Source organism: Vulpes lagopus, chromosome 7 (assembly GCF_018345385.1).
Source record: "Vulpes lagopus strain Blue_001 chromosome 7, ASM1834538v1, whole genome shotgun sequence".
Taxonomy (NCBI): domain Eukaryota; kingdom Metazoa; phylum Chordata; class Mammalia; order Carnivora; family Canidae; genus Vulpes; species Vulpes lagopus.
Window position 1 is genome coordinate 103,408,618 of NC_054830.1, and position 17,884 is coordinate 103,426,501.

The 17,884-nt window shown below is 35.7% G+C and overlaps 1 protein-coding gene across 40 annotated transcripts in view; it reads left to right on the forward strand.

The window, feature by feature from the left end:
* The window catches only part of PTPRD (protein tyrosine phosphatase receptor type D), a 508,136-nt gene that overhangs the window by 302,737 nt on the left and 187,515 nt on the right, over positions 1 to 17,884 (forward strand). For 25 of the 40 annotated variants that reach the window (XM_041763191.1, XM_041763202.1, XM_041763197.1 and 22 more), the window contains exons 5-10: positions 9,819 to 10,007; positions 11,252 to 11,260; positions 11,984 to 12,001; positions 13,604 to 13,714; positions 15,154 to 15,165; positions 17,166 to 17,435. In XM_041763191.1, coding sequence (XP_041619125.1) covers positions 9,819 to 10,007; positions 11,252 to 11,260; positions 11,984 to 12,001; positions 13,604 to 13,714; positions 15,154 to 15,165; positions 17,166 to 17,435 — 609 coding nt within the window. The remainder of the gene's footprint in view (positions 1 to 9,818; positions 10,008 to 11,251; positions 11,261 to 11,983; positions 12,002 to 13,603; positions 13,715 to 15,153; positions 15,166 to 17,165; positions 17,436 to 17,884) is intronic. The other 15 variants (XM_041763201.1, XM_041763203.1, XM_041763205.1 and 12 more) reach the window with 3 other exon arrangements.

The following is a 17,884-nucleotide window of genomic DNA, read 5'->3' on the forward strand; positions in this document are numbered from 1 at the left end:
ACATTGCCAGCACACTTGGTGTTTGGTTGGGGCCTGATTTCTGGATCCTAGACAGCCCTTTTTTGAATGTGTGTTCTCACATGGAAGTGACAAGAGCTGTCACTGGCGTCTCTCATGAGGGCGCTAGTCCCATTCATAAGGGCTCTGCCTTAATAAATTAATTGATTCCCAAATGTCCCACCTCTAAATACCATCACATTGAATGTTAAGATTAAACATGAATTTTGGTGAGATACAAATATTCAATCTACAGCAAATGTCATGGAAGTGATATGTTTTTCTCAATATATGATTCTGATATGCTCATTATTAGTGTCAACTTTGTTATCTTAAGGTTGTTTTTGTGAGTCTTCTCAATTGTAAAGTTATTCATAAATATCAGTGTAGAGTTCTGTCTTTTTATTTTATTTAATATATTATAATTTGTTTATATATACATATATGAATTCTGATGTCCAGATTGTCCTACTTTTGGCTAATGAGAGCCCCATCAAGCCAGCATCTTTGCTTTTTTAACATGTCCTTGTCACTTTAAGAACTTTACTGCGTAACAGATATTTCAGGTATATCTTGTACTTTCTTCTTGTACTGAAGGGAATCAGTCCTTTCTCCAAGGACCTGTGCTTCCTTTTACTAGAGAGTCAAATTTAGTGAGTCACATTCAAGATCTGGTTGCTAGATGTGACTGTTGCTGTCAGGTATTGCTGCTTCTAGCCTCTTTGGGCTCGCACAGAAAGGGCAGGTGTGTTTGGAAAGTTTATATAATGTACATTTATAATTATATTTGTTTCTATAGCAGTGTGTATGGGATGAATTCACACCAATGCCTTCAATCTCTATCCACACACAGCTTATCCTAGTCTTCTTTTTTTAGATAACAATTGATGGTTTAAAAATCTTACTTTCACTTACATTCACCACGATACAGTGGAGCAGTCAGGATGAATGTTTTTCTTGGCCTTGTTTGATTTGAACTCATTAGAGTTTTTGACTTTTACAAACCTGGCAAATAATGGAGGCAGGAGCCAAACCCAGTTCTATTTCTACGTTTACTATTAATGTCTTTGTGTCTCTTTTTCCAAAAACACAGGAATTAAATTCTTGTACTTCAGCTCCATCACTGATTTTTGCCTTTCTTTTCTTAAAACAAAACAAAACAAAAACAACTGGTAGTATGATTTAAATATAAATTAATGTAAAAAGTTTTATCATTCAAAATATGGCAAAAACTTTGGATAATGTACAGGGTATCATGACACCAGCTTGTTAATAAAACTAATAGAGAGCAGTGAGGCTTGTGAAAGTGGGTGGGCATTAGATTTTGTTATCTTAGAGAGATTTGCGTTACAGGGAAGGGAATAAAAGCATCACCCTTATTACTAATATTTGCTTAAATATCCAAGAACTAATAGTGTTGTTAGATAGGAGATGATACTTCCTATATCCTCATGAATTCATCTAATTTTGGATCACAAAGAGTGAGATCATTTGCTAAACCCAAACATAAATAATTAATAACTGACTTAAAGCATATGAAGTGGCAGCTACATTTATATAAATGATAATTTATCTAACTGGGTTTGTGTACTGCTATGTAGACATTGCTTTGTGAATTGTAGGGTAATTGCATACATTACTTCTAAATAAGTTTGCTTTATTCTGTGCCAAGAGTGCCTTACAACCTCCTCAACATGTAAAGAATATTTCAGAAAATGGAGCTGCTCTGGAATGATCTGTGGGTAGTTGGTTAGTATGCTGAATATTTAGTAGCTGCTAATGAAGCTCCTATCAGCTTATCACTGTCCAATTTTCTATTCTTGCATGGCATAATTCTATGAGAAATCATTGGAGACACTAGTGCCCAGTAACTGCCCTTAAGAGATATCTAAATCCACTCTGAAATAAAAGCTTTTCTGATTGATTTATAGCCATATTAAGACAAGCATGCCATCTGTATGTAATAACTTGCAAAGAGGAACTTGGACGAAATATTCATCATAGCTTGTTCATAATTACTTTTTGGGGACCAGATCTTATATTTATTAAATATTCCATTTGGGATATCATTTATTAACTGGCAGTTTTCTCCTGCTTTGGATAATTTCTTTCTGATTTAGAGTAGCCTTTGACTTATAATTAGAAACCACTTTATTGATACACATATTTTTTCAATTTCATTCATATGAATATCATTTTGATAATGACCCAGGAGCCCAACTTTGCTGGAAAATGTTGATTTAGCTCTTATTTCTTTTCTTTTTATTTTTCTATTTTTAGTCCCTTATTCAATACACTTGCAGGAAGATTGACTTTGAATAATACAGTCATGATGTCAAAACAGTACAAATTATACCCCACTGCCATCTGGAATAGTGAAAATAAAAGCTTTATTTACACTGTTTTCTTTAAGAAAAGAATAATAAATGTTTTTCCCCCTTTTCAGGGACTGTATTCGGAATAAAATAGTTCTTGTTTGTAGCCTGATACTGTGGTTTATTCTGAAAGATAATGACTTGAAAACCCATTTGCTGATCAACAAAGTAGCAAATACTCTAACACAGTAACCTCTTGGCCTTCTAGCCACTGAGACACTGATCTGTCTCCTTTCCTAGACAAAGCAGTTTGGGATGGTCATTATTGGTCCCTTATTACAGTGGGGACCTCTGTGTGGCCTAACGTCATAGGGTTGATATGCCGAATCTAGTGATGTCTAGTTCTCTGCTCTGTGTACTATCTTTTGGTGTCTGCTCAGAACCGAAGTCCTGCCACTTATAGCCCTTCCTAGATAATTAACAGAAATTACAGAAGGGTTAAAGACATAGGCACAGTGCTGAACTTGAGCTCCCTAGGGAAATTACTTGATATTTATCATCCTTTTCACACTCTTCCATTTCTCATGCACATTTTCTTGGCTAGGAAACACAGTAGATTTATGTCTCCACCTGGAACCAGTGCTAAACAAATGAGAAGCCAATTGATATACATCAAAAGGTGAATTTTCTTAAAAATGTAGTACTGTTTTTAAAATTATTATTAAATTCCATGGAACTTTAGTCGTTTCTGCTTAAAAACAACCAGCTAGTAATAATAACAAATTATTTTCGTTGTGCCTTCGATTATAGCATGACTTCCATTAAGAGTTCTGTCACTGTTCATGATGAAAATTTATTCAAAGAATAGCTACCAGCATAGAGGAATCATGATGAAACAAATACATGCCAAATCTAGAAATAAAAGATTGTCTTTTATTTTTGCTGTAGGTATGATCTAGAGCAAGTAATTTAATTTTGCTGAGTCTTTGTTTTGTGTCTACAGAAGATGGTAATTATGATACCACTTTTGCCTATCTCAGGGAACTTTAATAAAAGCTCAAATGATTTAAGTGTTTTCAGGCATTCACAATAAAGTTTTTCTGTCCCAAACATTTAGAACTATTTTTTTTGTTCATTTTTTAGAACAAATCATATAATAACATGGATTTGTTTTATTTCTGCTGTTGATTAATCAAAGAATGTAAAATCTTGTTGAAAGGGAGAAATTAGGGCTTTTATGAGGTTTTGAAAAGGTTATTTGACACAGATACTGCTTTCTAAATTCACTTATAAGTCTAGATAATCCTGTGGGTTGTTTTTTTTTTAATGATTTGCTCAGCATATTTCCCATTTGCAGTTTATTGCTGCAGCTTTTGTTATATCAAGACTTGGAGTCCTATGACTCTGTTTTGTTTAAATCTATTGTGGGAGTTTGGGATTGAGTAAGTGTATATATGCTAATATTTTACAAAATGCCAGACACTAGTGCCAGGCAGTGCTAGTCACATTTAATGCGTTATCTCATTCAGTCCTCCCATCTATGAGCTGGGCACTATTCTCACTCCCAAAGAATCTAATTATCTGCAGATACAAATAAATCACCACACTATAGAGATTCTCTAGATTACTTCATACCCAGAGCCTGGCCCACAATTGACCCAACAAAGGTATTTAATAATTACCTATAGAATGAATGATGCCATCTATTGACTAGCCAGTAGATTCTTAAAACTAATAGCTCAAAAGCTCCTTTTCTTTTAATTTAATGCAATTTTCATAAATATGAAAACATTTTATTATGTGACCATCTGAACACCAACACACTTAAACTTTTCAAGAGAACTTTTACTTTTTAAGTATAAGAACATACTGGCTTTGTATGCAATAGATTAGTACTATTTCTTTAACACATAGGGATGCTTTTCAATATATTTAAAGGGGCTACCACTTTTATTAAGAAAATATTCTTTATATGATTCATATGACATTTGACTTTTCTTATGTTAATGAAAACTTTCCTTAATCCCTTCATCCTTCAAAAGAAAAACAAAACTTTAGAGCTTCTCTAAGATTGCACTGTGAATGCCTAAAGGTTTGGGATATTTTACTATTGAGAAGTTTTTGCTCCTGTCAGTGAAAGATGACCTGAGTATTTGCCTCAACACACAGCTGAATGATTCACTTGGGTTTTATCATTAGTTTGAACATCAGTAATTTCATTTTTCTAAAGATGAGATAACAGAGCATAGATACATATTCTGTTGTATTCTTTTGAGTTTCATTGTGTTTGCAAATAGTGTTTTTGTTATGTGGTTGCAGTTTTGGCTTGTAGGAATGTACAAACAGTATATGGAGGGAGCCTTTCTATACAATTAGATAAAGCAGGCACTGGATTGTGTGTTCCCAGTGCAGCAACTGCATTAAATTTGTAAAAAGAACCAAGCCTGAATTACACATCTCAACCCATGGAAATTGTTTGTTAATTAAATAAGATTTAAATAAGCTATTTTTGCGAGTCTGTGTCATATTATTTAAGACACTGTAAAAAAATAGAAATTATAGGATAGTTTTATGTTTCTTAGACAGTAACCAAATTGGGGAGGCCACATGTATAGCCCCAAAACAAAGAAGGATTAGCTGTTTAAATGAATGGCACTAAATAAAACCAGTAGGAATGCAGAGATGCCATATGAGTGAGTATTGAAATTTTTGCCACAATTTCCTAAACATGTGTATGTGCAAGTGTTTATTATACACTGTCATGGTTAAATATTTATTGTGCACTGTCATGGTTATAAAGGAAATAACATAGAACCCTGCCCTCCATGAGCTTATGAGTTCAAGCATACTCATTGACTTATTAAGAGTTATTGATAACGCCAGTTGAGGGCTTCTAACAAGAAGCTACTGTAAATTATTTGTTGGGTTGAATTCTCTAAGACAAAAACTACTTATCTCTTCCTCCAGATTTTGATTTGGCTTTATTGCACTACCATTCTCATCAGAACCTCTACATTGTCCACAATATCCAAATGATCAAGTGTATTTGCCAAATATTTTAATACTGCTTTTGTAAAAGCGTACTGTTGATGTAATTGACATGATAAATTGGAAATGTAGCAACATGGCAAACAGTCCTTCACTGAAAACTTCTTTAAGTCATTTGGAACCAGAGTCAAAGCACTTGTCTATTTAAATTCATTCAGAGTCTCCGCAAGATTTGGCAAGATGAACTGCTTGGGCCACCTTGGAAAGAGGCTATGGTCTTAGCAGGCAATTTAGTTTTGTGGTTTCCTATCAAATAAGAGAGGTTCAGTGTTTGCGGAATTGGAGTGCAAGTAAAAACATCATTAAAACTGTTTATGGATGAACAATGAAAGTCGTTTAAGTGAGCAAATTATGCAAAAGCTTTTATTTAATCATTCACAAATATCTAAAGCATGACTCCCTACAAAACAGTATCAGACTATTTCTCCCTACATTCCATTCAGGTCCTGGGTAGGTCAGGGGTTATTAACACAAGTTCTGCACAAATGGGAAGTTCAACTCTGGAAAATGCTGATGTTCATATTTCTGTTTCCTTAATGGAACTATAAGTTTCATATCAGCATTATTTCATTAAGACACCAAACAGATTCAAAGAATGGCTATATTTCCAGGTCTATTATAGCTGCCATTCCAAACAAAATATGTACGGCTTCCATGATTCGCTAAGCACAAGTATGTAGTAATCTGCCCTTTAATGGCCTCTCAAAATGACAGACCAAATGGCTTTGTGAAGGTCAAGTCTGATTTAAATTGTTGATGAATTAGGAGCTAATTCTGCATGATTGAATATTAATATGGAACAGTGATAAGTAAGGCACTTTAAAGCTTAATGAGCACATTAATGAATAGGACAAAATGTTTTTCTTTTCACCTCATGTAAAAGTTTAAAGCTGCTAACATATTGACAATTTGTTAATTTTTGATAGCTGCTTTTTTTTTCCTGTAAAAGTTTATGTGGTTAAGATATAAAAGGTATCGATTCCCGTTCCCCCCCCCCCCCCAAGTTCCTGGTAGTATACATTTGATGAGCTGTCAAAATTGATGTTATCAAATGGCCAAGGCAGTTTTATATAAATCACTAATAAATGCAGAAGGTGGAAAAAAAAGCAATTAACATCTTCTAAACTACACCCACTGAGATAAGCATTCCAATTAGAAATTTCATTATTTCTACAGTTCGTTTTATGTTGAATACTGAGTTTTATTGCCAAATACCTGACAGTCAAATTGGAAACAAGCCACAACTGTCAACGTGTAAGAGTTCTGGCTATTTGAATCTGTTACATTGTGATGTTTCTCATGAAAATTTAATGAAGAAAGTACATTCAAAGAGATTCTGTGCAAAGGGGGGATGGATAGAATTTAATTACCCTTATTAAAAATAAGAAAGGAGCACTCTTTACATCCACTGTCCGATTAGTATGCAAGAAAGATTATCTTTGTTGTGCACTTGTGTGTATGAAAAGGGGGCTCTGGAGTGTTCTTTATGAGCCAAGAAGGAAAAGAAAGGTCATGCAAATGTATTAGACTGCTTTTAGTAGGGCACAAGTCAATTTTGTCAGCTTTCCCCAAGGTGAGGACTTCATTTCTTATAAATGGTTATTAATTCTAGATTTCTTTAGTAAGAGCCTCTAGTAAGTGGCTCAACAATCTTAAGTCTTTGACACTTGCCACTTGGTACAGAGTATTGGCGTGGTTCTTCAGAGAGTTGACACTGTAGAAGAAAAGTAATGACTAGTAGGTCAATGTTCATGCATGCTAATGTAACTAGTATTCAAATGCCTGGGGCTAGATACAATGCTTTAGGAAATACTGAACCAGTTTAGGAATCTCAAGGTGATTTTTTATTAACCTAAGTTGGTGGCTTTAAATATGGAAAACAGCAACAAAATCAAAGAGCTTTTTAAAAACGTCACTTCTAAGCCAGTGTAGTTGGCTTTGAAGCACTTGAGGTGAATTATTTTTTTCCTTTGAAGCATTTGTGTCAATAGTGGCCAAGTGAGATGTTTCATATGTGTATGAAACGATGGCTATTGATCTTTCTGCTTATGTTTTTCAAGTAACACTAGAACAATGCTGTAGATGTAAATATATCATAATGACGAAACCCTTAAAGTCATAAAGATCAGCCTGATGAAATTCAAATGGAGCAGATTATCAAAATTAGCCTAATTTGCAAAATATTCTATTCCATTTGTAACTTTTAACTTTCCAACTTGGAGCCCAGAAAAATCACTTTGAAATTTCATTCTTAACTATTGTTTCTGACACTTGTCCACCATAGACTACTGCTTGGCTGATCATGTGTGAGCATTCAGATAAACAGAATGGGTTCCTCCTTCCTTAATACAATCATATCTTTCAAGTTAAGTAAATTGTAACTCATTGAAGTGAACTATTATATATATATTATTTTTATTTATTTATTTATTTTTTTGTCTCCAGCTGAAACTAGCTGGTGGGAGAGGAAAATATTATCTAGTGAATTGAGATGTCAAACCCAACTTGCCTTAGCAGCTTCTATTTCATAAATATCCCTACAGGAGAGCCAGAATCCACACTTTTCCCTGTTCTCTTACAATAACATGGAGTCGTTGAGGGAGAACTTCCCATTTTCTCTTACAATAATCTGGAGTTGTTGAGGGAAAACTTCCCTTTATTGGGAATTTTATTCTTTGGTAATATTTTGACATTCATTCATTGTTCACATTCAAAATCTCTCTCTATCTGTAGTTCTGAACTATTCCTAAGGTCAACTCTCTACCAGAAGTAGTTTTCTACTATATGTACTAGAAGAAAAAAAGTTTTTCATTTTTTAATCACTAGGATATATTTATATTTGGGCTTGTCATTAGGATATATTTATATTTGGGCTTGGAAATCACTGAAGGTTCTCTTCAAAGTTGAGTAATCCAAGGGCCCCTGGGTGGCTCAGTCGGTTAGGGTCTGACTTTTGATTTTGGCTCAGGTCATGATCTCAGAGTTGTAAGATTGAGCCCCACATCAGGCTCCAGGAGTAGAACCTCTCCCTCTCTCTGTTTCTTTTTTTTTTTTCTCCTCTCAAAAAAAAAAAAAAAAAAAGTCAAGTACTCCAGATTAGTTTGATGGCAAGGGATATAAATGAGACATGGAGGAACTCATGGTATAGGAAGATAAGCTGTTGATACTAAGTACAAGAAAATGGATTTTAGTTACTATCCTAGTACTCTGAGGAGGAAAATATTAAATATATTTGAGAGGATTTTTCTTACAAAGAAGGTGATTTTGACTGTATGGCTTTTCAGAGATGGAATACCTAGTGGACATGATTTGTCTGGGGAATGGTAAGAATTACAATGTGATCAGAAGAAACTTTCCTATGGGGAATATAATCCATGAGAAGCTGAGAAAAATAGGGCCTGATTTAAAAGGATTTTGCTACCTAGATTTAGGAGATGGAGCTTATCTGTAATGATAGAGAGGAGGCAGTAGAGAACACATAGATTTGACTGACTACACAGTGGAAGTGTCAGATGGAGCCTTTTCCCTAGAAATTATAACCCAGACTTCAGCAGGATTCATAGGATCATGCCAGAAATTGCAGGCAACATCCAAAGAAAAGTGAGGTGCCACATGTGATGATTCCTATTTTTTTTTCCACCGATGTGTATGCTTTTAAGTAATTTTGGAATTGGTGGCTTATGAAAATTAAACAGAGGTCATGAAGGAAGGTTGATTAAATTAATGCAAGACCAATGAGAATTCAAAATGTTTCATAATGGTTTTCGAACAGTCAAGTTCTAATTTGGATAATCATCACCCATATAACTAAAATTCCTTCAAATTCAAAATTTCTTCAAGATAGAATACACCTTCCTAATGCTGGCTGGAAGAGCTGATAATGCAGGTTACTAATGTGGATCATCATGCTTAGGGGATTTAAGAAGACTTTAATTTTACAAGATCTAATATCTGGGATAATTTTTTTGGAGGATAGGGAGAAGTGAACTTTGGGTGAGTTGATGATTCAAAATTTAGGAATTTCAACTCCTAGTGAGGGAAAATGGTATAGACCTTTAGAATAGAGGAAAATACTCTTTAACTCAGAGGAATATACTTCCACTTGTTCTTAAAGGCCCACTTCAGAGCCTCCGTTGGTACTCACTGACCTCCACAGGCACACATTCTGTAATTTTTTCCCCCTCCATCATCCCAGAGAACTAGATGTATTTTTTTTTTCATTGTGGTTTTTAGCACACGTGTCTAAAGTTCTTTGTTAGGTTGGTGTCTTATACAGACAGTGAGATGAGGAACAATATTGTGACTATAACCTAATCTGTTAGTGCAACGTTGCCAGGTCTGCATTAGCTTCCCAAGAAATGCTGAACAAAGTAAGGGGAAAGATTAATGAGTAATGGCTCTTAAATCTTGGGTTTCTGACTTGTTAACAAGATATTTGTATCACCTTTTGTCTTGCAGAGGATCAAATTCCCAGGGGCTTCCCTACCATTGACATGGGCCCACAGTTGAAGGTGGTTGAGCGTACACGCACTGCCACCATGCTTTGTGCAGCCAGTGGGAATCCGGATCCAGAAATAACTTGGTTTAAAGATTTCTTACCCGTCGATACAAGCAACAACAATGGCCGTATTAAGCAGTTACGATCAGGTAGGGTCTTGTTACTGTTTCTACTAACTTTTAGAGAATTTTTTTTTAGCTTTCTCTCTCTTTATTTTAACTTTAATTTAATTTTATTTTAATTTTTAGGTATTGATTTTTCTCCCTCTTCTCTTTCTCTGTTATTTAATGTGTTGTCCATGTTTGTGATGTCATAGCCTGTTTCAGAGTCTGTCTTCTCTCTGTGTTTTGCAGCTTCTGTTTAATCCACATTGCTCACTGCTGTGACTGTATTTTTGATAATTTTTTTTAATTTACTGCTTTTCTGCAGTATTTGATGGATCCATTTTCTCCTCTTTCTTTCTTCTTTCTGTTTTCTTTTGAAACAAATTTATTTCAACATTGGACTTCATTCAGAACTGGCAAGGAGCTCCAATGGTTGTATCCATTAGAAACCAAAAGATTCATATTAAACACTAAAATGATTCAGTTTTATTAAAGTGTGTTTTCTCTGTCTTTTCTGCATTTGAACTCATCAAAGTGCCAAAGATTAGTAAGTTTGGTCACATCTGCTTTCTTCTCACTAATACATAAACCACAGAAATGTTATCTCCTGAGTAACCAGATGTATTTTTCAAAAGTCCTTTACCAAGTACCAATGAAAGGAGGGGATTTTTATTAATTTTATTATTATCATATTGTGAGTGAGACTTTTCTACACATAAGCCACAGTAGTGTGCACCCACACTAAAGAGTTTTGAACCCTCCAGTGACTGGATCTACAGAAGTCTGCTTTTGGTGTAGACTCCAGCTCTTGCTTCTTCCTCCTCTCTCCCCCTGCTGCCCTTTTGTCCCCCACCCCCCATCCCCATCCCAATTTCATTCCTCTGCTCTCTTTAGATTAAAAATATAGATAATTCTAAATTTCTTAAATTTTAGAGCCGTCCCTAGGTGATTTCACTGGGACATGTAGTAATAAGCTGTTTACTTTGACGTTGGGAGTAATATTGATATAGAATTCTAAGTTGTTTAACTTAACTGCCTGTCTTCCCAGAACTCTCAGCTTTTGACCTGTCCTGTGATGTTAAAGCGTCTTGTTAACTGCCTCTTTTGCTTGTTGTCAGCGGAATTGTGTAGATTAGCATTCTGTTACTGTAAATAAAGAATTAATTATTCACATGTAACATAGATGATTTAGTATATAAAGCTTTAACTCTGAAAAATTTGTACCAAATTATAAGGAATATAATAATATTTTTATGCTGTCTTTCTTCTCTCCGTATTTAAATCTCCAGAATCTATTGGTAAGTGCTTAGTTCTGAAGCGCACTTCACCCCCACTAATTTCCATATCCAGAATATTATTATTATTATTTTTATTATTAATAAAATGCATGGCATGCATTTTACTAACTGTCAGTGTAGACACCAGATCTCGATAGTGGCGCGCACACGCACACATCCACAGAACTAGTATTGTAAAAACACTGTATAGAAAATAAAATAGTACACAAGTTATATATATGTCACACAAATATAGCATAGTGAGAAGCATAAGATATCCAATCAACAGTGTTTGTTTCTAGTTAGTTATTAGTATTTCCTATAACAGTATATATATATGTGTATCTATATATATACTTAAATAGATTAGTCAGTATTTTCCCTAAACTATGTCTTTCAAAAGTATTGTTTAATTTTTATTTCCTTTTTTTAAGAATATGAGGCATCTAAGATATAATTCTAACCCTATGTGACCCCAGACCTAAGAACTCAGTTGCTTCTCTGAGAAAGGCAACGATGCCTGTTGTGGTCTTTGCCCTCGGTGGTATAATGCAACTTGCTTTTATAATCTAATAATACTTTTTAATATATTCCTGTTTTACCAGTATAGTAATTCAAGTTTCTTTTAAGACCTTATTTAATTCTGTAAATCTAATTTAATTCTTCTCCCCAGCCCTAGCCTCCTCCTTCTCGTACTAATGCTTCTTCTTTCTAATCTTATTTGCATTCATATTATCCACCCAGGTGGTACACCAATAAGAGGTAAGAGTGCTGAACTAACGTTCACAGAATGATCTTGCTCATTCTTTCTGTCCTCTCATCACTCCCATCTTTGTCCTGTTTTCAAAATCATTCCAATAATATGTCCATCAACTTTATTTTTTCCCTTTGTACTGTTTGGTTATGATCGGTGACTCTCATATTGTGAGTTTTCCTTTTCTTTTTCTTTTCTCTTTGTTTTGTTCGTTTCTTTCTTTCTGGAAATGATTATTTAAGTTGTGATATGCTTCAAAGAAAGCATATCCGGGTCTCTAGACCACAGACCAGTCACAGCGTACCATCTGTCCCTCTTTTTTTCCTTTTCTTCTTCTTCTTCCTTTTTTCCTTTTTTTCTTTTTTTTTCTTCTTTTTCCTTTTTTTTTGTCCAACTGGAGAAAAAAAAAAGATCATTTTTTTTCTTCCTTAGCTGTTCTTGTTCTGGACCAAAGCCAAGATGGTCTGGAGAACAGTGGCAGACATGCAGAAGACAGCCTGGAACATCTGCTTTTTGTCTTTATCTTTCAAAAGGTTTTTGCTTTTGTTCTTCAATTCTTTTTTCTCTTACTGTCTTAAAAGTCAAAGATTGACTCCCCTTTCCACCTGATCTCACTCGCCTACAACCTGACAGCGATGCTTTTTTCCCCCCACTTCTTTTTTTCTTGGATTACTCGCCTCTGGATTTTTGGATCTTCGGTCCTTCGGGCTATGGAAACAAAAGGTGCTCAGTATTCTTGGTGGTATGTGATATTGCTGGTTTTTCATACTTTGACTCGGTGTTCATTTCTTTTAGAATTCTTGTTTTGTATTTTTCTTGGGGTTTTGTGACACCACACTGCTAATCCCACTGGTGGATTTTGATGGGTGTCTTAGGGGATCTGCCTCGAGGTCCTCAAGCAGTGGTTGGTTGGCTCTTCCTCGCTGGCATAGGCCGTGCTTTTTAACTTTTTTAAAACCTTCTAATTCAACTGCTCTTTGTTTTTCAGCAAATGTAATAAATGATTGTAAGTCGTGGCAAACTGTCTTTCTTTTCTTCAAACTCTGCATGTCTTAAGGGAGTTTTGTTTCTTTAAGTAATATTTTCCTAATCTATAATGACTAATTTTAATTTTTTGCTTTGTGCAGCCTTTTTGTACTTGCTGCGTATTTTTGCCTTTCTTCAGCGGAAGACTTTCTTGAAAACCCGGCCTGCTTTTTTTTGAGCGTACCTATCTTTTGCGCCACTTTTGGTACCAAAATGGAACAAAACAAAACAAAACCAAAAATTAATCTTTTGTTTGATTTAAAAGCCATACTTCCTTGAAGCAGTCTCACCCATCTTCATTTTAATAGTCTAGGAAATGAAAGTGTTAATTATGACTAAAAGTCTTGCTTGGGAAAAAGAGATAATTGTTTCTTTATGCTAGCATTGATGATGTAAAAAAAATAATCTCTATATGTTTTTCTCATCGCATCATTTTCTGTCTGTGCACCTTAGCGAGAGATTGAATCGACGTTGAGCGGACCTTCGCTTTGCAGGGCTTTTCATATTGTTAAGAGGTTTAGCTTTCTGAGCTGAGGAAGCCTTCTCTGATCAGCTCTTTGGCACTATATTTTATATCCATACAGGAGCCCTTCAGATCGAACAGAGCGAAGAATCTGACCAAGGAAAATATGAGTGTGTTGCCACCAACAGCGCGGGCACTCGCTACTCTGCCCCTGCCAATTTATATGTCAGAGGTAGGAATGACACAACCCTGGCATCGCGGCTTCGTTAAGGCTCAGGGGGAGTTGAGAGACCCACAAGATCTGTGTTGTTATGTCAGTAGGTACCGAGCCGATATGCTAATAATTATAGTAGCTGAAGCACTGTAGCCAATAGAGATTAAAGATCTTAACCCTATTGTTAAAAAAGTGGACAACTTTTGGGTAAAACCTATCCTGAGGCTTGCAGTTTGTAAGTATATTTGCATTTTTACATCTTGATTTCAACTCTTACTGCATTGATTGAACTATGCTTGGCATTTGTTTGAAGTTTTCTTCTTTTCCTCCTTTTTTTTTTTTTTTTTTTCTGTTGCTGTTTCTCTTCTGTTTCCTTATCAAACCCTGAAATAATTGCTTGGTGTGCTACTAATCGGTTTTCTGTGCAACTCCAAGCATAAAGGTGTTTATGTCTTCAAGACCTCTGCTGCGGAGCTGTAAGGATAAAGCTGCTAACTTAAAAACAAACAAACAAACAAACAAACAAAAACAAACAAAAACAAAAGGTGCTCCATGCAAAAGGCATGATTGTATTTCCTTTCTTTTTATACTTTTTAAAAAAATTATAAATAGGTGGTATTGCATACGTCTGCGGATATATTTACACAGATTAAAAAAAAGTTATTAAGGTTCTGCAAAGTTTAAAATTTTGATTGCCATGGAACCCTGATTGTATTTTTTTTAAAATAGCCTTAGTTGTCCTTGGGACAAGTATGAATTATGAGGATACATTCATGTTTTCTCATAAAGTAATATAATTGTTATATTTTGAGCTTCTGAATGGCTGTGCCTCTAGTTTCAATTAGAAAGAAGTATTTCTTCTTCCCCAGAGTTTCCCAAAGCTTGTTCCTATAGCCTTTTGTCCAATGGCAATGCTCCTATTCCTGGTCTACGTGTCTGTAAATAACCATAAGAGGCGTGGGTGGGGGTGGGAATAGATTAAAGGCTATGAGGGCTTTAAGTTACAGTAAAATGAGTTTCCTTAGGAAAATATCTAGCTTGATTTTGAAATTTTTGTTTGAGATAATTTTGTTTCCGGGGGGATGTTTTCCTCTCCTATCTTTCTCTGGAGTATGGGGTGGGAGAATATGAAGAAAACCATTTCTTCTCCAAATTCCTAGAAAGCCCCTTGATCCTTCTTCTTACAATGGTGACCTCCTTTGCTGCATGAGGCATGTGAACCTTCTTCAATGGAAAAATTTCAAAATGATGCTAGCTATTGTTTCTCATACCGTATTAGTCTGTGAGGTGTTGCTAACATTTTCAGCTGAGGTAGGAAGGATTAACTAGAGCAAATAAAGATGTTCAAGTAGCAGTTGAAAGCCTTGATATGGCCTTTTTACTCTCTCTGTGTTTCCCTTGTTTTTCTCCTTTCCTCATTTCATTGTGTTCTGCATCAAACCCCCTACATCCCTCAGAGCTGCGAGAAGGTTGGTGTGTTTTTTACTTTTTACCCACCTTACAAAACTCTTAATTAAACCAATAACAAAGAATACAAATGAAATGAATGTAGCTGCATTGTGGTCTTCTTTTGGTTAATGGTATGTTGTAGCAGAGAATGCCCTGGCCATGGCTTCGGTGCTTGCTGGCGGTATCTAACCGTGGTGCATGATGGGAGAGAATGTACCTGGGTGCATGGTAACTGGTAACACTTAACTCTCTCAGGCCCCATGAACTTGGTCAGTGTTCCTGCTTTCCTTCCTGCTCCACTCTTCCCATCTCCTGCCTCACCTTAATTTTCGTCTTACAAGGATGCCTGCTGCCCATAGAATGACTTTTTGTAGTTGTTCCCCTAATCCCAAGCATGAAGACTAAACTCCCCTCTATTTTCTTGACATGTTCTTTGGCACCCTAGAGTCTACAGTGGCTCCTGCTTGCTTTGTGTAACCTGTGAATTGGCTGCAGGAGGCATGCTTAGCTCTCTCTTCTCTGCCTGTCATTCTCCCGTGAGGCCATCACAGTGAGCACTCTCGAATCATGGAAGTTTATCCCCATCTTAAAGACAGCCAAAAAGTTTATAGACAGAATTATTTACTTATCGTTTTCTTGGGGTTATAAGGTTGTTTATTAACTTATATATAATCTAAAAAAAATCACTTTATTATCTAAATTGAAGGTATGTTCCTAATGATCACCTCTTGAGCTAAAATACTCTTGGTTTAATGTTTTACCAATAAGAGCCCAAGATGAAGCCTATCTGTCTCTTACCCTCTCCTTGTCCAAGATACGCGTAATTAAGCACTCATAAACATGCAGATTATCTGAAGCAGGAACACTGAACTATATTGCTTGGTAACTTTTTCTGTGTTGCGTTGCTTTAATATGACCTCTTCTCTTAACGTCATGTTTCATTGTATGTTTTCACACCCAGTGTCCTTCCATTTGAATGTAGGCCTAAAAAGCTTCTTACCCAATTTTGTTACCATTGTCTATGTTGTTGTACCTTAGATACAAACTGAACGGAACCTGGAATGTGAAATACCCAGTTCCTTTTCTGAATTAGCAATCCTTACCTTTGACAACCTAGCTTAATCTAATGTCTTCCTTCTTTGAGCCCTATCATCTCTTAAATCCCTGTGTTAATCACTTGTACTTATACTTTACCTCCTCCCTTTATGTTGAGTGCTGTTACCTTGTTATTTCCTCTGTTGTCATTGCTGTCTTGGATTCCAGCCATCCTCCCATTGTTCTAAGCACGGGCCTTGAGACTTCATTGTGTGCATGACTTGCATGACTCAATCCAGTATCTCTACTGGCATTGGCTTTGTTTCTTCTTCTGTGAGCATAAATTGATATGTGTGTATATTTCTGTGTCCATTCCAGTATTAGTGTGAGGTCTTGGGGTTGCATCCACTCTGAGTCTGAAAGCAAATAAATTGCACTTTCCGTGTCCTCTAGATAATGTTTTCCAGGGCTGGGATGTGACAGTGTGGTCCCACACATACATTCACATCAACTGGAAGTGCACAGCACTGAAGTTGGTTTTGATACTCAACTTAAACTTGCTGATGACCTTCCAGCCCCCTTTTCTGCATATACATGCATGCATAGGATCTTTGCTATATGCATGCATGTATATGTTTTTGTGTTTATCTTATGCATGACGTTTGTGTATTGTTAGTTTGTAGATAGTTTTTTTTGTTGTTGTTTCTTTTTTTTTTTTTTTTTGTGGGGCCCTTGTAGGTCTGAATCAACTTTTGTATGAATGTGTCTAAGATATCAATGACTAAACTAAATGATTTTTTCTGTGTATACACATACCATACTTGTATGGTCTGTATTATCCACAGTTTTTCTTTGTTTTGTTTTTGAAAAATCCACGACATGTTTTAATCGTTTAATTGTGTTTGTACAGTGCATGTCATATGTTTAACAAGTCACTTTATCTTGCCTTGTGTATTTTATCATTTTCCCTTGTGTTTTGTTCCAGTTCGCCGTGTCCCACCAAGATTCTCTATCCCACCTACTAATCATGAAATCATGCCAGGTGGAAGTGTCAATATCACCTGTGTGGCCGTGGGGTCACCAATGCCTTATGTGAAGTGGATGTTGGGGGCAGAAGATCTGACACCTGAAGATGATATGCCAATAGGAAGAAATGTACTGGAACTGAATGATGTAAGACAGTCAGCAAATTACACATGTGTTGCTATGTCAACATTGGGTGTCATTGAAGCAATAGCACAGATCACTGTCAAAGGTATGCTCAATGGTTTTTGCTCTGAAAGTGAAATTTCCTGACTAATGTTCCTACAAAGTCTACCCTTGGAATTCTAAAATGAATCAGTTCATCTGGGTTCAGTTTTCAGGTGCCAAAGTCTAATCATATCTATGGTATCATATAAGGTACACATATCTAGGTAGGCAGATTCTCTCTTAAAAGGACTGACAGCCTAAGTGATGATAATCATCAAAACATTTAACAATAGACTAGGCCAGAGCACTAACCAGGCAGAATAAGAAATGTTAGACACTGTCAACCATTGTGATAGAACTAATGCATACAGGTTTCATATTAATCCAACACTGGGGAGAGTGTATGATAGAAAAATACAAGTAAATATTAATAAATGCTCAAATCCATGAACAAAAGAAAATTAAATCAACATGGCTTAATAAGAGATGTTCTAAATTTTTAATGGGGCCTAT